The sequence below is a fragment of the Somniosus microcephalus genome, chromosome 22, assembly GCF_052327205.1.
Source record: "Somniosus microcephalus isolate GS21.2 chromosome 22, FLI_Smic_1.0, whole genome shotgun sequence".
Taxonomy (NCBI): domain Eukaryota; kingdom Metazoa; phylum Chordata; class Chondrichthyes; order Squaliformes; family Somniosidae; genus Somniosus; species Somniosus microcephalus.
The window spans coordinates 47,362,110-47,377,515 of record NC_141008.1 but is presented as its reverse complement, the minus strand read 5'-3'; the positions used below and the strand labels follow the sequence as shown (position 1 = coordinate 47,377,515).

General features: G+C 52.4%; 1 protein-coding gene across 1 annotated transcript in view; it reads right to left on the bottom strand.

The window, feature by feature from the left end:
* The window catches only part of smtnl2 (smoothelin like 2), a 49,625-nt gene that overhangs the window by 34,012 nt on the left and 207 nt on the right, over positions 1-15,406 (bottom strand). Inside the window, exon 1 of the mRNA XM_085964625.1 lies at positions 14,889-15,406. This exon is cut by the window's right edge and continues 207 nt beyond it. Coding sequence (XP_085820751.1) covers positions 14,889-15,245 — 357 coding nt within the window. The 5' untranslated portion in view covers positions 15,246-15,406. The remainder of the gene's footprint in view (positions 1-14,888) is intronic.

Below are 15,406 nucleotides of genomic sequence, written 5' to 3'. Positions count from 1 at the left end.
TTCTAGGGGCGAACCAATATGAAATAGAGTATAAGGGCACGAAACAGCATGGAAACACTGATGGGCTATCACGCCTGCCACTGCCTACTGCGGAGGAAGCACCAGCAGTGGACCCTGTCGAAATATTTTATTCGACTATAATTGAACGCTTGCCAGTAACTAACGCGGATATAGAGGAGGAGACCCGAAATGACCCGACACTGTCTCGTGTATATGACTTGACGGTGAAGGGATGGCCAACACATGGCGACTCACTGTTGCCAGCATTCTCATCCAGAAGAGAACAGCTGTCAGTATGTCAGGGGACCTTGATGTGTGGATCCCGAGTGGTAATTCCACCCAAGTTAAGGGAGAGAGTGCTCAATGAGCTTCACGAAGGCCATCTGGGAGGGGTGAAAATGAAAAGCCTTGCTAGGGTTTATGTGTGGTGGCCGGGGATCGATCAGCAAATCGAGGACCTGACAAAGAGCTGCTCAGGATGCCAGAAGGTCCAAAATGCACCACCACATGCCCCTCTACACCCATGGGAGTGGCCCTCCTCTCCATGGCAACGGGTGCATATTGATTTTGCTGGTCCATTCATGGACTCAATGTTTTTAATAGCCGTGGATGCGCACTCGAAATGGCCTGAGGTGATCAAAATGTCCTCCACCACCACGGAGAAAACGATTGCAGTCCTACGGACCATATTTGCCAGGAACGGCTTGCCAGAGCAGATTTGCTCTGATAACGGACCACAGTTTGTGTCCGAAGAGTTTCAGAAATTTATGAAAAGGAATGGGGTAAGGCAGCACGGTGGCATAGTGGTTAGCACTGTTGCCTCACAGCGCCAGGGACCCGGGTTCGAATCCGGCCTCGGGTGACTGTCTGTGTGGAGTTTGCACATTCTCCCCGTGTTTGCGTGGGTTTCCTCCGGGTGCTCCGGTTTCCTCCCACAGTCCAAAGATGTGCGGGTTAGGTTGATTGGCCATGATAAATTGACCCTTAGTGTTAGGGGGATTAAATACGTGGGGTTACGGGGATAGGGTGGGATATGTGTTGGTATAGGGGTTACGGGGATCGGGTGGGATATGTGTCGGTGCAGGCTCGATGGGCCGAAATGGCCTCTATCTGCACTGTGGGGTTTCTGTGATTCTGTGATTACACATCCGCCCCGTATCATCCTGCCACAAATGGATTGGCTGAGAGGTTCGTACAAACCTTTAAAAAGGCAGTAAGGGCCATGTGCGATGACGACATTCCACTGCAGCATAAGGTGGACAATTTCCTGTTAGCCTACAGAAATGCGACACATGCAGTCACCAACCAGACCCCGGCCATGATGTTCTTTAACCGAAGGTTGAGATCTCGTCTGGATTTGCTCAGACCAAATGTACGAAGAGATGTTGAGAATAAGCAATTCCAGCACATCAATGAGAAGCCGACAAGGAGCTTCAATGTAGGGCAACCAGTCTTGGCCCGCGACTACCGAACAGAGAAATGGCGACCAGGAACAATATGCACACGGCAGGGGCCATTAATGTACACAGTGGATGTTGGGGAGAACATTGTGAGACGCCATGTCGACCAGATCCTAGAGTCACAGGAACGAGTCAACCCCATGTCTCGCGTACCTGGTGATGAACCCGACATACAGGTAGCATCTACCCCAGAAACAGTAGCATCGGAAGCTGATGAACCAACCGACGACGGGGCCAGAATCGCCTCCGCACCAAGAGCAAGACACTCAGCAAAGGCGCTATCCAGAAAGGATCAGGAAGCCGCCCCAAAGACTGAATTTATAAATGGACTATTTTCAGTTAATGTTGCATGTTAAAAGTGTTAATTGTTAAATGAATGTTATGGTACTGTTAATCTAAAAGGGGAGGAATTGTAGTGTATGTACCTTTAAGGGGAGAACCACTTTTTACAGCTCCTGTATACTGTAGTACCGGCAGTGACCACACCTGTATATAAACCCTGAGTAGGGATCTGTACTGTTAGTTTTAGAGCAACCCTCATCCAGTAAACACCTGTTGATTGTTCCTCTGCAGTCTCTGTCTATTTATTGAAGGACACCATATATCAAGATTCACGGATTTAACAGATCTCAGTCTTGAAAGCTCCAATTGACCCCCAGCATCCACAGCCTTTTGTGGGAGAGAGTTCCTGTGAAGCACCTTGGGACATTTTACTACATTAAAGGCACTATAAGATGTTGTTTCGGCCATTACCTGTGGTAGGGTTCCGCTCAGGCAGCATGCTCCCATTAACCCCTCGTCACTGACAGACTCTGGCCCCCCTCACATCCCAAAATGACTTTGCTACATTGCTGCCTGTTCCTTCACGTTCCATGAGACAGTGAGTGAGTGTCGGGGAGCTATTCGACCATGTGGACCTCACCCACCTTCCACACACCTGCACTATCCAGCAGGAGGCACTAGACAGAGATCAGGAGCAGGAGCCTTAATTTTTTTTATTCGTTCCTTAGATGTTGGTGTCGCTGGCAAGGCCAGCATTTATTGCCCATCCCTAGTTGCCCCTCGAGAAGGTGGTGGTGAGCCGCCGCCTTGAACCGCTGCAGTCTGTGTGGTGAAGTTACTCCCACAGTGCTGTTAGGGAGGGAATTCCAGGATTTTGACCCAGTGACGATGAAGGAACGGCCGATATACTTCCAAGCCAGGATGGTGTGTGACTTGGAGGGGAATTTGGAGGTGGTGATGTTCCCATGCGCCTGCTGCCCTTGTCCGTCTAGGTGGTGGAGGTTGCGGGTTTGGGAGGTGCTGCCGAAGAAGCCTTGGTGATTTTTTCCCCCAGGAACACTGCTTTCAATTATAGAAAAAAAGACTTGCATTTCTATAGCGCCTTTCACAACCTCAGGATATCCCAGAGCGCTTTACAGCCAATGAAGTACTTTTTGAAGTGTAGTCACTGTTGTAATGCAGGAAACACAGCAGCCAGTTTACGCACAGCAAGATCCCACAAACAGCAATGTGATAATGACCAGATAATATGTTTTTAGTGATGTTGATTGAGGGATAAATATTGGCCAGGACACCGGGGAGAACTCCCCTGCTATTCTTTGAAACAGTGCCGTGGGATCTTTTACGTCCACCTGAGAGAGCAGATGGGGCTTCGCTTTAACATCTCATCCAAAAGGCAGATATCTAGTGCCCCAATTGCTAATGGTTGCGATCAGCACAGACTAGGGGGTCAAACCCCACTCTCGCCCACTGCTTAGCCACTTATAACTGCTCTGTGAAAAATGAGGGCTTAAGACACTGTTCCTTCAGCTGGGAGTTGGTGTGCATGGGGTATCAGGGCAACAAGAAAAGCGATTGGGAGCTGGCAGGGCCTAACTGTAAACCTGACCGCTCCATCAATCCTGACTTTACCTGCCCCAGAATGAAGCGCTGGCCGGCTATCCAGACACCACAAGTCTCTGTGCAAAGCCTCTCCCCTCGGACACGCTCTGCACAGCATCTGATTATTTGCTGCCAGCTTATTCAAATGTTAAGCAGTGAGTGGCTTGGAGTCTGCAGGAGAGGCTGGTGAAAGGACTCAGCCCAGTAAACAGGGTGTGTTTAAAGCCTGCGTCTCTCTCTGTCTTCAGTTGGTGCATCTGTTAACACACGTCAGGCTCCAGATCCGGAATCTTTCCCCAGAGCCTTGTTCCCGAGGTGTAAACTCGGGAATATTAATTACCTAGAATTTACAACACCGAAACAAGCCCAACAACAACTTGCCTTTATATAGCGCCTTTAATGTAGTAAAACGTCCCAAGGGGCTTCACAGGAGTGTAATCAGGCAAGATTTGACACCGAGCCACATAAGGAGATATTAGGACAGGTGACCAAAAGCTTGGTCAAAGCAGGTTTTATGAAGCGTTTTAAAGGAGGAGAGAGAGTCGGAGAGGTTTAGGGAGGGAATTCCAGAGCTTAGGACCCCGGCAGCTGAAGGCACGGCCGCCAGTGGTGGAGCAATGGGAATCGGGGAGGCTCAACAGGCCAGAATTGGAGGAGGGTTGAGGGCTGGAGGAGGTTACAGAGATAGGGAGGGCGAGGCCATGGAGCGATTTTAAAACAAGGATGAGAATTTTTAAATCGAGGCGTTGCGGGACAGGAGCCAATGTAGGTCAGTGAGACCAGGGGTGATGGGTAAAAGGGACTTGGTGCGATTTAGGACACGGGCAGCAGAGGTTTGGATGAGCTCAAGTTTTGGAGGGTGGAAGGTGGGAGAACGTTGGAATCATCTATGCCGGTGTTCATGCTCCACACAAGCCTCCTCCCACTCTACTTCACGCTAGGCCTTATCAGCACATCCTTCTGTTCCTTTCTCCCTTGTGTTTATCTAGCTTCCCTTTAAATGCATCTATACCATTTGCCTCAGCCACTCCCTGTGGTAGCGAGTGACCCCAGACTGGAAGAAGAGCCTCAGTGACCCCTGACCCAACTAGCTGAGGTACTGATCTACACGCAGCTGATCAACAATGCAATTATGGGCTGGCTGCATTCTTACATTCGGGGGGACGATGCTCCCGATATTGGCCACTGACCCCATTGGAAAGTGGGGCTTGGCCAGGACACTGGGGAGAACTCCCCTGTTCTTCTTCAAAATAGGGCCATGGGATCTTTTACGTCCACCTGAGAGGGCAGACGGGGCCTCGGTTTAACGTCTCATCTGAAAGACGGCACTCCCTCAGTACTGCCCCTCCGACAGTGCGGCGCTTCCTCAGTACTGCCCCTCCGACAGTGCAGCGCTCTCTCAGTACTGCCCCTCCGATAGTGCGGCGCTCCCTCAGTACTGCCCTTCCGACAGTGCGGCATTCCCTCAGTACTGCCGCTCCAACAGTGCGGCGCTCTCTCAGTACTGCCCCTCCGACAGTGCGGCGCTCTCAGTACTGCCGCTCCGACAGTGCGGCGCTCCCTCAGTACTGCCCCTCCGACAGTGCGGCGCTCCCTCAGTACTGCCCCTCCGACAGTGCAGCGCTCCCTCAGTCCTGCCCCTCCGACAGTGCGGCGCTCCCTCAGTACTGCCCCTCCGACAGTGCGGCACTCTCTCAGTACTGCCCCTCCGACAGTGCGGCGCTCCCTCAGTACTGCACTGGGAGCGTCAGCCTAGATTTTGTGCTCAAGTCTCTGGAGCAGGACTTGAACCCACAACCTTCTGACTCAGAGGCGAGAGAGAGATACCCACTGACCCACGGCTGAGACTTCAGGGAAGAAAGAGGACCTCTTCCTAAAGCGGCTAAATTCAGACAGGTTTTCGATACTTCCTGGTGTTTATTTTTTTTCGTTCATGGGATGTGAGCGTTGCTGGCAAGACCAGCATTTATTGCCCATCCCTAGTTGCCCTTGAGAAGGTGGTGGTGAGCCGCCTTCTTGAACAGCTGCAGTCCGTGTGGTGAAGGTACTCCCACAGTGCTGTTAGGGAGGGAGTTCCAGGATTTTGACCCAGTGACAATGAAGGATCGGCGATATATTTCCAAGTCAGGATGGTGTGTGACTTGGAGGAGAACTTGGAGGTGGTGGTGTTCCCATGCGCCTGCTGCCCTTGTCCTTCTAAGTGGAAGAGGTCACGGGTTTGGGAGGTGCTGCCGAAGAAGCCTTGGCGAGTTGCTGCAGTGCATCTTGTAGATGGTACACACTGCAGCCACAGTATACCGGTGGTGGAGGGAGTGAATGTTTAAGGTGGTGGACGGGGTGCCAATCAAGCGGGCTGCTTTGTCCTGGATGGTGTCGAGCTTCTTGAGTGTTGTTGGAGCTGCACTCATCCAGGCAAGTGGAGAGTATTCCATCACACTCCTTACTTGTACCGTGTAGATGGTGGAAAGGCTTTGGGGAGTCAGGAGGTGAGACACTCGCCGCTGAATACCTAGCCTCTGACCTGCTCTTGTTGCCACAGTATTTATGTGGCTGGTCCAGTTAGGTTTCTGGTCAATGGTGACCCCCAGGATGTTGATGGTGGGGGATTCGGCGATGGTAATACCGTTGAATGTCAAGGGGCAGTGGTTAGAGTTTCGCTTGTTGGAGATAGTCATTGCCTGGCACTTCCTGTGGCGCGAATGTTACCTGCCACTTATCAGCTCAAGCCTGAACGTCGTCCCTGTCTTGCTGCATGTGAGCATGGACTGCTTCATTATCTGAGATGTTATGAATGGCGCTGACCGCCATTAGCCCTCACACAGATGGCCTCTGCACATCCGGCGCCAGTCTCCCAGAATCTTACAGATCAGGGAAGAAGCATTTGCAGGAAGGCTGTGTACCTGACCTCTGTTATCGACAATCGATTCACTGATCTGTCACTCGGCCAGTGGAGGGGACGGGAACTGTGAATTCCTGTTGCCACGGAAACATGATTAATCCTTCACATGCAGGATTAACCAACAGGTAACTGTACAGCATGGTGTGGTTTTAACCCACACATACCATGCGGGTCCATCCCTGATCTGTGAGCGTCAGTTTTGTCTGGAGTTCTTCATGAGTATTGACAGGCTATTCAACCACAAGGGCATCACAGTCGAGCCTGTTCTCACAATGACACAGCCACACACTGTCCGCTGGGAGCTTTACTCTGTATCTAACCCGTGCTGTACCTGCCCTGGGAGTGTTTGATGGGACAGTGTAGAGGGAGCTTTACTCTGTATCTAATCCGTGCTGTGCCTGCCCTGGGAGTGTTTGATGGGGACAATGTAGAGAGAGCTTTACTCTGTATCTAACCCTGTGCTGTACCTGCCCTGGGAGTGTTTGATGGGACACTGTAGAGGGAGCTTTACTCTGTATCTAACCCATGCTGTACCTGCCCTGCGAGTGTTTGATGGGATAGTGTAGAGGGAGCTTTACTCTCTATCTAACCCGTGCTGTACCTGCCCTGGGAGTGTTTGATGGACAGTGTAGAGGGAGCTTTACTCTGTATCTAACACCGTGCTGTACCTGCCCTGGGAGTGTTTGATGGGACAGTGTAGAGGGAGCTTTACTCTGTATCTAACCCGTGCATTGACATCACTCACCTGGATAAGCATGGTGTTTGGGTTTATAGATGCTGAGTTGAGATGTTTGCCAGACGGTGAGTCTCTCACTCTGGGTGCAGGGCTGTCCTGTAGGCTGCCGTGTATTTACTTTCTGAGAATGCTCATATCTGGCAGAGATGTTATCGTTATGACAGCGAGCACCATTTGCATAAGGTTGGTCAGCTTTTGTATGTGGAACAAAACCATCCTGAACCCTCCTGTGTTCCGGTACCTTGCCTCTCCCTCTCTCACCCTCTCTCCCTGTCTGTCTCACTCTCTCCCTGTCTCTCTCCCTCTCTCCCTGCCTGTCTCACTCTCTCTCCCTGCCTGTCTCACACTCTCTCCCTGCCTGTCTCACTCTCTCTCCCTGCCAGTCTCACTCTCTCCCTGTCTGTCTCACTCTCTCTCCCTGCCTGTCTCACCCTCTCTCCCTGTCTGTCTCACTCTCTCCCTGTCTCTCTCCCTCACTCCCTGTCTGTCTCACTCTCTTTCCCTGTCTGTCTCACTCTCTCTCCGTCACCATGTCTCTTGCTCTCTGTCTCTGTCTATATCTCTTTCTGTCTGCCTGTCTATCTCTCGCTGTCTCTCTGACGATCTCTCTGTCTCTCTCCCTCTCTCTGGGGTTAGATCGTGTCTTTGTGCACTAGTGTAAAGTGGGTGATAATGAGTCGGCCCGTCTCACATCTCTCCCCGTTTTATCAGCTTGATCATCGTTTATCTCACATCCCACGGACCAATCAGCTGACACGCTCAGTTTTTTAATCTAATGTGGGTTATTTTCCCTGAATAAAAAGACTGACATTTCGACAGCACCTTTCACAACCTCAGGACGTCCCAAAGCGCTTTACGGCCAGTGAAGTTCTTTTGAAGTGTGGTCACAGTTGTAATGTAGGAAACGCGGCAGCCAGCTTGCGCACAGCAAGATCCCACAAACAGCACTGTGATAACGATAATTTAGTGATGCCGAGTGAGGGAGAACGCCCCTGCTCTTCTTTGAAATAGTGCCGTGGGATCTAAATTGTGCGCAGATTGCAATCTCCCTCACCACAAGAAGCCAGAGGGGCCAAACTGCTCCAGCACCACCTCCGAGGTCACTGTCAATCACAGCCCTCCCTCCGGCCCCGGCTCGACTCTATCCACACATTGCCACACATGAGCCAAACTTGCCGGGGGGCAGAATAGGGAGTAGGAGTGGTGGGGGGGGGGGGGTGACGGGGAAAAATCACAGCTTCAGATCTGATGTTTGCTTTCCTGCTGAAGATCTTAATCCCTGACTGCTCCAGATCACAAGGAGCAGAGGTCGCAGCCGGTAAGAACATGGCTGGCACAGGTTACTCACAGCGACATGCTGCGTGCTCAGTGACAGTATAACAATGGGGTACAGCACTGGTGGGTACAGGTCTGTCACTAACACTGGGGTACAGTACTGGTGGGTACAGGTCTGTCACTAACACTGGGGTACAGCACTGGTGGGTACAGGTCTGTCACTAACACTGGGGTACAGCACTGGTGGGTACAGGTCTGTCACTGTATAACACTGGGGTACAGTACTGGTGGGTACAGGTCTGTCACTAACACTGGGGTACAGTACTGGTGGGTACAGGTCTGTCACTAACACTGGGGTACAGCACTGGTGGGTACAGGTCTGTCACTAACACTGGGGTACAGCACTGGTGGGTACAGGTCTGTCACTGTATAACACTGGGGTACAGCACTGGTGGGTACAGGTCTGTCACTGTATAACACTGGGGTACAGTACTGGTGGGTACAGGTCTGTCACTGTATAACACTGGGGAACAGTGCTGGTGGGTACAGGTCTGTCACTGTATAACACTGGGGAACAGTGCTGGTGGGTACAGGTCCGTCACTGTATAACACTGGGGTACAGTACTGGTGGGTACAGGTCTGTCACTAACACTGGGGTACAGCACTGGTGGGTACAGGTCTGTCACTGTATAACACTGGGGTACAGTACTGGTGGGTACAGGTCTGTCACTGTATAACACTGGGTTATAGTACTGGTGGGTACAGGTCTGTCACTAACACTTGGGTACAGTACTGGTGGGTACAGGTCTGTCACTGTCTAACACTGGGGTATAGTACTGGTGGGTACAGGTCTGTCACTAACACTGGGGTACAGCACTGGTGGGTACAGGTCTGTCACTGTATAACACTGGGGTACAGTACTGGTGGTTACAGGTCTGTCACTGTATAACACTGGGGTACAGTACTGGTGGGTACAGGTCTGTCACTATAACACTGGGGTACAGTACTGGTGGGTAAGGTCTGTCACTATAACACTGGGGTACAGCACTGGTGGGTACAGGTCTGTCATTGTATAACACTGGGGTACAGTACTGGTGGGTACAGGTCTGTCACTGTATAACACTGGGGTACAGTACTGGTGGGTACAGGTCTGTCACTAACACTGGGGTACAGCACTGGTGGGTACAGGTCTGTCACTATAACACTGGGGTACAGTACTGGTGGGTACAGGTCTGTCACTGTATAACACTGGGGAACAGTGCTGGTGGGTACAGGTCTGTCACTGTATAACACTGGGTTATAGAACTGGTGGGTACAGGTCTGTCACTAACACTTGGGTACAGTACTGGTGGGTACAGGTCTGTCACTGTATAACACTGGGGTATAGTACTGGTGGGTACAGGTCTGTCACTAACACTGGGGTACAGCACTGGTGGGTACAGGTCTGTCACTGTATAACACTGGGGAACAGTACTGGTGGGTACAGGTCTGTCACTGTATAACACTGGGGTACAGTACTGGTGGGTACAGGTCTGTCACTATAACACTGGGGTACAGTACTGGTGGGTAAGGTCTGTCACTGTATAACACTGGGGTACAGCACTGGTGGGTACAGGTCTGTCATTGTATAACACTGGGGTACAGTACTGGTGGGTACAGGTCTGTCACTAACACTGGGATACAGTACTGGTGGGTACAGGTCTGTCACTATAACACGGGTACAGTACTGGTGGGTACAGGTCTGTCACGTATAACACTGGGGTACAGTACTGGTGGGTAAGGTCTGTCACTGTATAACACTGGGGTACAGTACTGGTGGGTACAGGTTTGTCACGTATAACACTGGGGTACAGTACTGGTGGGTACAGGTCTGTCACTATAACACTGGGGAACAGTGCTGGTGGGTACAGGTCCGTCACTGTATAACACTGGGGTACAGTACTGGTGGGTACAGGTCTGTCTCTAACACTGGGGTACAGCACTGGTGGGTACAGGTCTGTCACTGTATAAAACTGGGGTACAGCACTGGTGGGTACAGGTCTGTCACAATAACATGGGTACAGTACTGGTGGGTACAGGTCTGTCACTGTATAACACTGGGGTACAGTACTGGTGGGTACAGGTCTGTCACTAACACTGGGGTGCAGCACTGGTGGGTACAGGTCTATCACTGTATAACACTGGGGTACAGTACTGGTGGGTACAGGTCTGTCACGTATAACACTGGGGTACAGTACTGGTGGGTACAGGTCTGTCAATGTATAACACTGGGATACAGTACTGGTGGGTACAGGTCTGTCGCTGTATAACACTGGGGTACAGTACAGGTGGGTACAGGTCTGTAACTGTATAACACTGGGGTACAGTACTGGTGGGTACAGGTCTGTCACTGTATAACACGGGTACAGTACTGGTGGGTACAAGTCTGTCACTGTGTAACACTGGGGTACAATACTGGTGGGTACAGGTCTGTCACTGTATAACACGGGTACAGTACTGGTGGGTACAAGTCTGTCACTGTGTAACACTGGGGTACAGCACTGGTGGGAACAGGTCTGACATTGTATAACACTGGGGTACAGTACTGGTGGGTACAGGTCTGTCACTGTATAACACTGGGGTACAGTACTGGTGGGTACAGATCCGTCGCTATAACATCGGGGTACTGTACCGGTGGGTACACCACTGCACAGTTTTCAATCTTGGCTGTTCCGAGAATCTCAGTGAATCTTTCGTGATTTTTTTTCTATTTCCTCAACATGTTTGTTTGATGACATCACTGTGGCCTTATGAGATCTGCGATTAAATATAAATCAGCTGTTGTGTATCGTGTGTTGCCAGGATACGTGTGTGACCATGATTCCCCCCAGGTGGTGAATTCCTGATCGCGGGCGGGTGTCAGATTTTGGGGGGTTGCAGGGGGAGGGGATGGGAGTGGGGGGGGCCGGAGCCCGGGTGTGGAGGGGCAATTATCAGTGATTGGTGGACCCTGTCTCCCGCCCCCGGTGCCTGTTTGCAGAGCGGCAGTGGACGGACAGGTCACACGATGTCACTGTTTTCCCCCTCCATTTTCCCCACTCCATTCGTAAAAGCGCTGATTCTATGCGTGCTAACGTCCCGTGTACATCAAGCCCTCTTCCAGTATGCCACCCAAGTTGCCGTTCTTTGCTGAGCGATCCCCAGAAAGTCAGCGGCAGCGGACTATTCGACTGAAGGGGCATCATCATTTTCACATCGTAGCCACACGCTCGTAACTTCCAAGATGGGGTGTCGCTGGAGCGTGAGCAGCAGCAGCAACACTGGCTGACTTGCTGCCCTTCCTCACCCGGGGTGAGGGCTGGGCTGAGGTCTACCTACCACAGCCCTGGCTGTAACCAGTGACCTCGGCATTGGCCGGCAGCGGTGAACCAGACCTTCCCCGATTGGTCACCTCGCCGGGGGTCCTGAACCAACCGAGGCAGTCCCTTTAATCTACCCACGTACGCGCAGGCTCAACACAGTCATGTGATCCGAATGTGGGCAAACAGCGGGCAGCTGGAGTTGGTGCAGCGTTACGTGTGGGATGGAGTAGATCACCAACTGACTCACACAGGCTGCAGCGCACTCATGTTAAAGAAAGAACATGCATTTCTATAGCACCTTTCACAACCTCAGGGGGTCCCAAAGTCTTTCAAAGCCAATGAAGTACTTTTTGAAGTGTAGTCACTGTTGTAATGTAGGAAACGCGGCAGCTAATTTGCGCACAGCAAGATCCCACAAACAGCAATGTGATAATGGCCAGATAATCTGCTTCATTGATATTGGTTGCGGGATAAATATTAGCCCCAGGACACCGGGGAGGACACCCCTGCTCTTCCTCGAATAGTGCCGTGGAATCTTTTATGTCCATTTGAGAGGGCAGACGGGACCTTGGTTTAACGTCTCATTCGAAAAACGGCACCTCTGACACTGCAGTGCTCCCTCAGTACTGCCCCTCCTACAGTTCAGCGCTCCCTCAGTACTGCCTCTCCGACAGTGCAGTGCTCCCTCAGTACTGCCCCTCCGACAGTGCAGTGCTCCCTCAGTACTGCCCCTCCGACAGTGAAACGCTCCCTCAGTACTGCCCCTCCGACAGTGCAGTGCTCCCTCAGTATTGCCCCTCCGACAGTGCGGCGCTCCCTCAGGACTGCCCCTCCGACAGTGCGGCGCTCCCTCAGTACTGCCCCTCCGAAGGTGCAGTGCTCCCTCAGTACTGCCCCTCCGACAGTGCGGCGCTCCCTCAGGACTGCCCCTCCGAAGGTGCAGCACTCCCTCAGTACTGCTCCTCCAACAGTGCAGTGCTCCCTCAGGACTGCCCCTACGACAGTGCGGCGCTCCCTCAGTACTGCCCCTACGACAGTGCGGCACTCCCTCAGTACTGCCCCTCCGAAGGTGCAGCACTCCCTCAGTACTGCTCCTCCAACAGTGCAGTGCTCCCTCAGTACTGCCCTTTCGACAGTGCGGCGCTCCCTCAGTACTGCCCTTTCGACAATGCAGCGCTCCCTCAGTACTGCCCCTCCGACAGTGCGGCGGCTCAGTACCGCCCCTCCGACAGTGCCGCGCTCCCTCAGTACCGCCCCTCCGACAGTGCGGCGCTCCCTCAGTACTGCACTGGGAGTGCCTGCATTATGGGCTGAAATCTCTGGAGTGGGAGTTGAACCCACAATCTTCTGACTCGGGGACGAGAGTGCTACCCACTGAGCCACGGCTGACACCTACACACGGTAAACAGCGTTCAGCTCCCACCTTGGCTGAGGGTAAATGCACGGAGCTGAGGCAGTTAGACCACAAGGGTCCAGGTTCCACCCTCGGCTGGTGCTGAGGTAGCAGATCGCAACTCGTGTGTCAGTAGGAGGTGTTGCAGTTTTACTCAGTACCATTGCCTAGGGAGGGTAAAAATCTTTCATGGTTCCCGCTCCTGATTGCTGCCCATATCATAGAATCTTAGAATGGTTACAGCACAGAAGGAGGCCATTTGGCCCATCGAGCCCATGCCGGCTCTCTGCAAGAGCAATCCAGCTAGTCCCACTCCCCCGCCCTTTCCCCGTAGCCCTGCAAATCTTTTTCCTTCAGATACTTATTCAATTCCCTTTTGAAAGTCGTGATTGAATCTGCCTCCACCACCCTTTCAGGCAGTGAATTCCAAATCTTAACCACTCGCTGTGTAAAAAAGCTTTTTTTTTACGTCGCCTTTGTTTTTTTTGCCAATCACCTTAAATCTGTGTCCTCTGGTTCTCGACCCTTCCGCCAATGGGAACAGTTTCTCTCTATCTACTCTGTCCAGACCCCTCATGATTTTGAACACCTCTATCAAATCTCCTCTCAAGCTTCTCTGCTCCAAGGAGAACAACCCCAGCTTCTCCAGTCTATTCACGTAACTGAAGTCCCTCATTCCTGGAATCATTCTCGTAAATCTTTTCTGCACCCTCTCTAAGGCCTTCACATCCTTCCTAAGGAGCGGTGCCCAGAATTGGACACAGTACTCCAGTTGGGGCCGAACTGGTGTTTTATAAAGGTTCATCATAACTTTCTTGATTTTGTACTCAATACCTCTATTCATGAAGCTCAGGATCCCGTAAGCCTTTTTAACCGCTTTCTCAACCTGCCCTGCCACCTTCAACGATTTGTGCACCCGTACCCCAGTGAGAGTCAGTGTCTGTGGAACCCGTACCCCAGTGAGAGTCAGTGTCTGTGGAACCCGTACCCCAGTGAGATTCAGTGTCTGTGGAACCTGAACCCCAGTGAGAGTTGGTGTGTGTGGAACCCGTACCCCAGTGAGAGTCGGTGTGTGTGGAACCCGTACCCCAGTGAGAGTCGGTGTGTGTGGAACCCGTACCCCAGTGAGAGTCGGTGTGTGTGGAACCCGTACCCCAGTGAGCGTCAGTGTGTGTGGAACCCGTACCCCAGTGAGAGTCGGTGTGTGTGGAACCCGTACCCCAGTGAGAGTCGGTGTGTGTGGAACCCGTACTCCAGTGAGAGTCAGTGTCTGTGGAACCCGTACTCCAGTGAGAGTCAGTGTCTGTATAACACGTAGCCCAGTGACGGTGAGTGTGTGTGGAACCCGTACCCCAGTGAGAGTCGGTGTGTGTGGAACCCGTACCCCAGTGAGCGTCAGTGTGTGTGGAACCCGTACCCCAGTGAGAGTCAGTGTCTGTGGAAACCGTACCCCAGTGAGAGTCAGTGTCTGTGGAACCGGTACCCCAGTGAGAGTCAGTGTCTGTGGAACCCGTACCCCAGTGAGAGTCCGTGTCTGTGGAACTCGTATCTCAGTGAGAATCAGTGTGTGTGGAACCCATACCCCAGTGAGAGTCAGTGTCTGTGGAACTCGTATCCCAGTGAGAGTCAGTGTCTGTGGAACTCGTATCTCAGTGAGAATCAGTGTGTGTGGAACCCATACCCCAGTGAGAGTCAGTGTCTGTGGAACCTGTACCCCAGTGAGAGTCAGTGTCTGTGGAACTCGTACCCCAGTGAGAGTCAGTGTCTGTGGAGCTCGTATCCCAGTGAGAGTCAGTGTCTGTGGAGCTCGTATCCCAGTGAGAGTCAGTGTCTATGGAACCCGTACATTTAATCAGCTGTTGCAATGACCCAGTTCCCGGCGCGTTGATGAGCTACTTACGTTGGTTCCTGTCGAGGTCCCGTGCGAGGGCGAACATCCTGTGCTGAGACTCTCGGCCCTCTCCCCCGGCCTGCGATTGCCGCAGGCACTGACCGTCGTTGTCAAGCGCTCCACCTGCTGAGCCAGGAGCCGCACCTGGTCGCGGAGGTCACTGTTCTCCTGCTGGAGGTCGCTCAGAGTCTGTGAGAGTGGCGTCACCAGTCTGAGCATGTCCTCGATGCGCTGCTCCACGTTCCGCTTCAGCGCGCTGATGTCCACATGGACCTCCTTGACCGCCTCGCGCAAGGTCCCCTCGAAGTAGCCCACAGCCTGCCTGAGTGACTCGGGCTCGGAATCCACCAAGCTCTTGGCCTCCATGCGGTGGCTCTAACGGTGTCCCTGGAGCTCAGCTGCCTCGACCTGTTTGTACAAATTGTTCGTGTCTTTTAGAGTTAAAAGTTTCCCTCAGAAATCCGCCCCGGGGCTCCTTGCTTCTCTCCCCTGTCCTTCCCAACTCTTATCTGGATTTGTGCTTTACT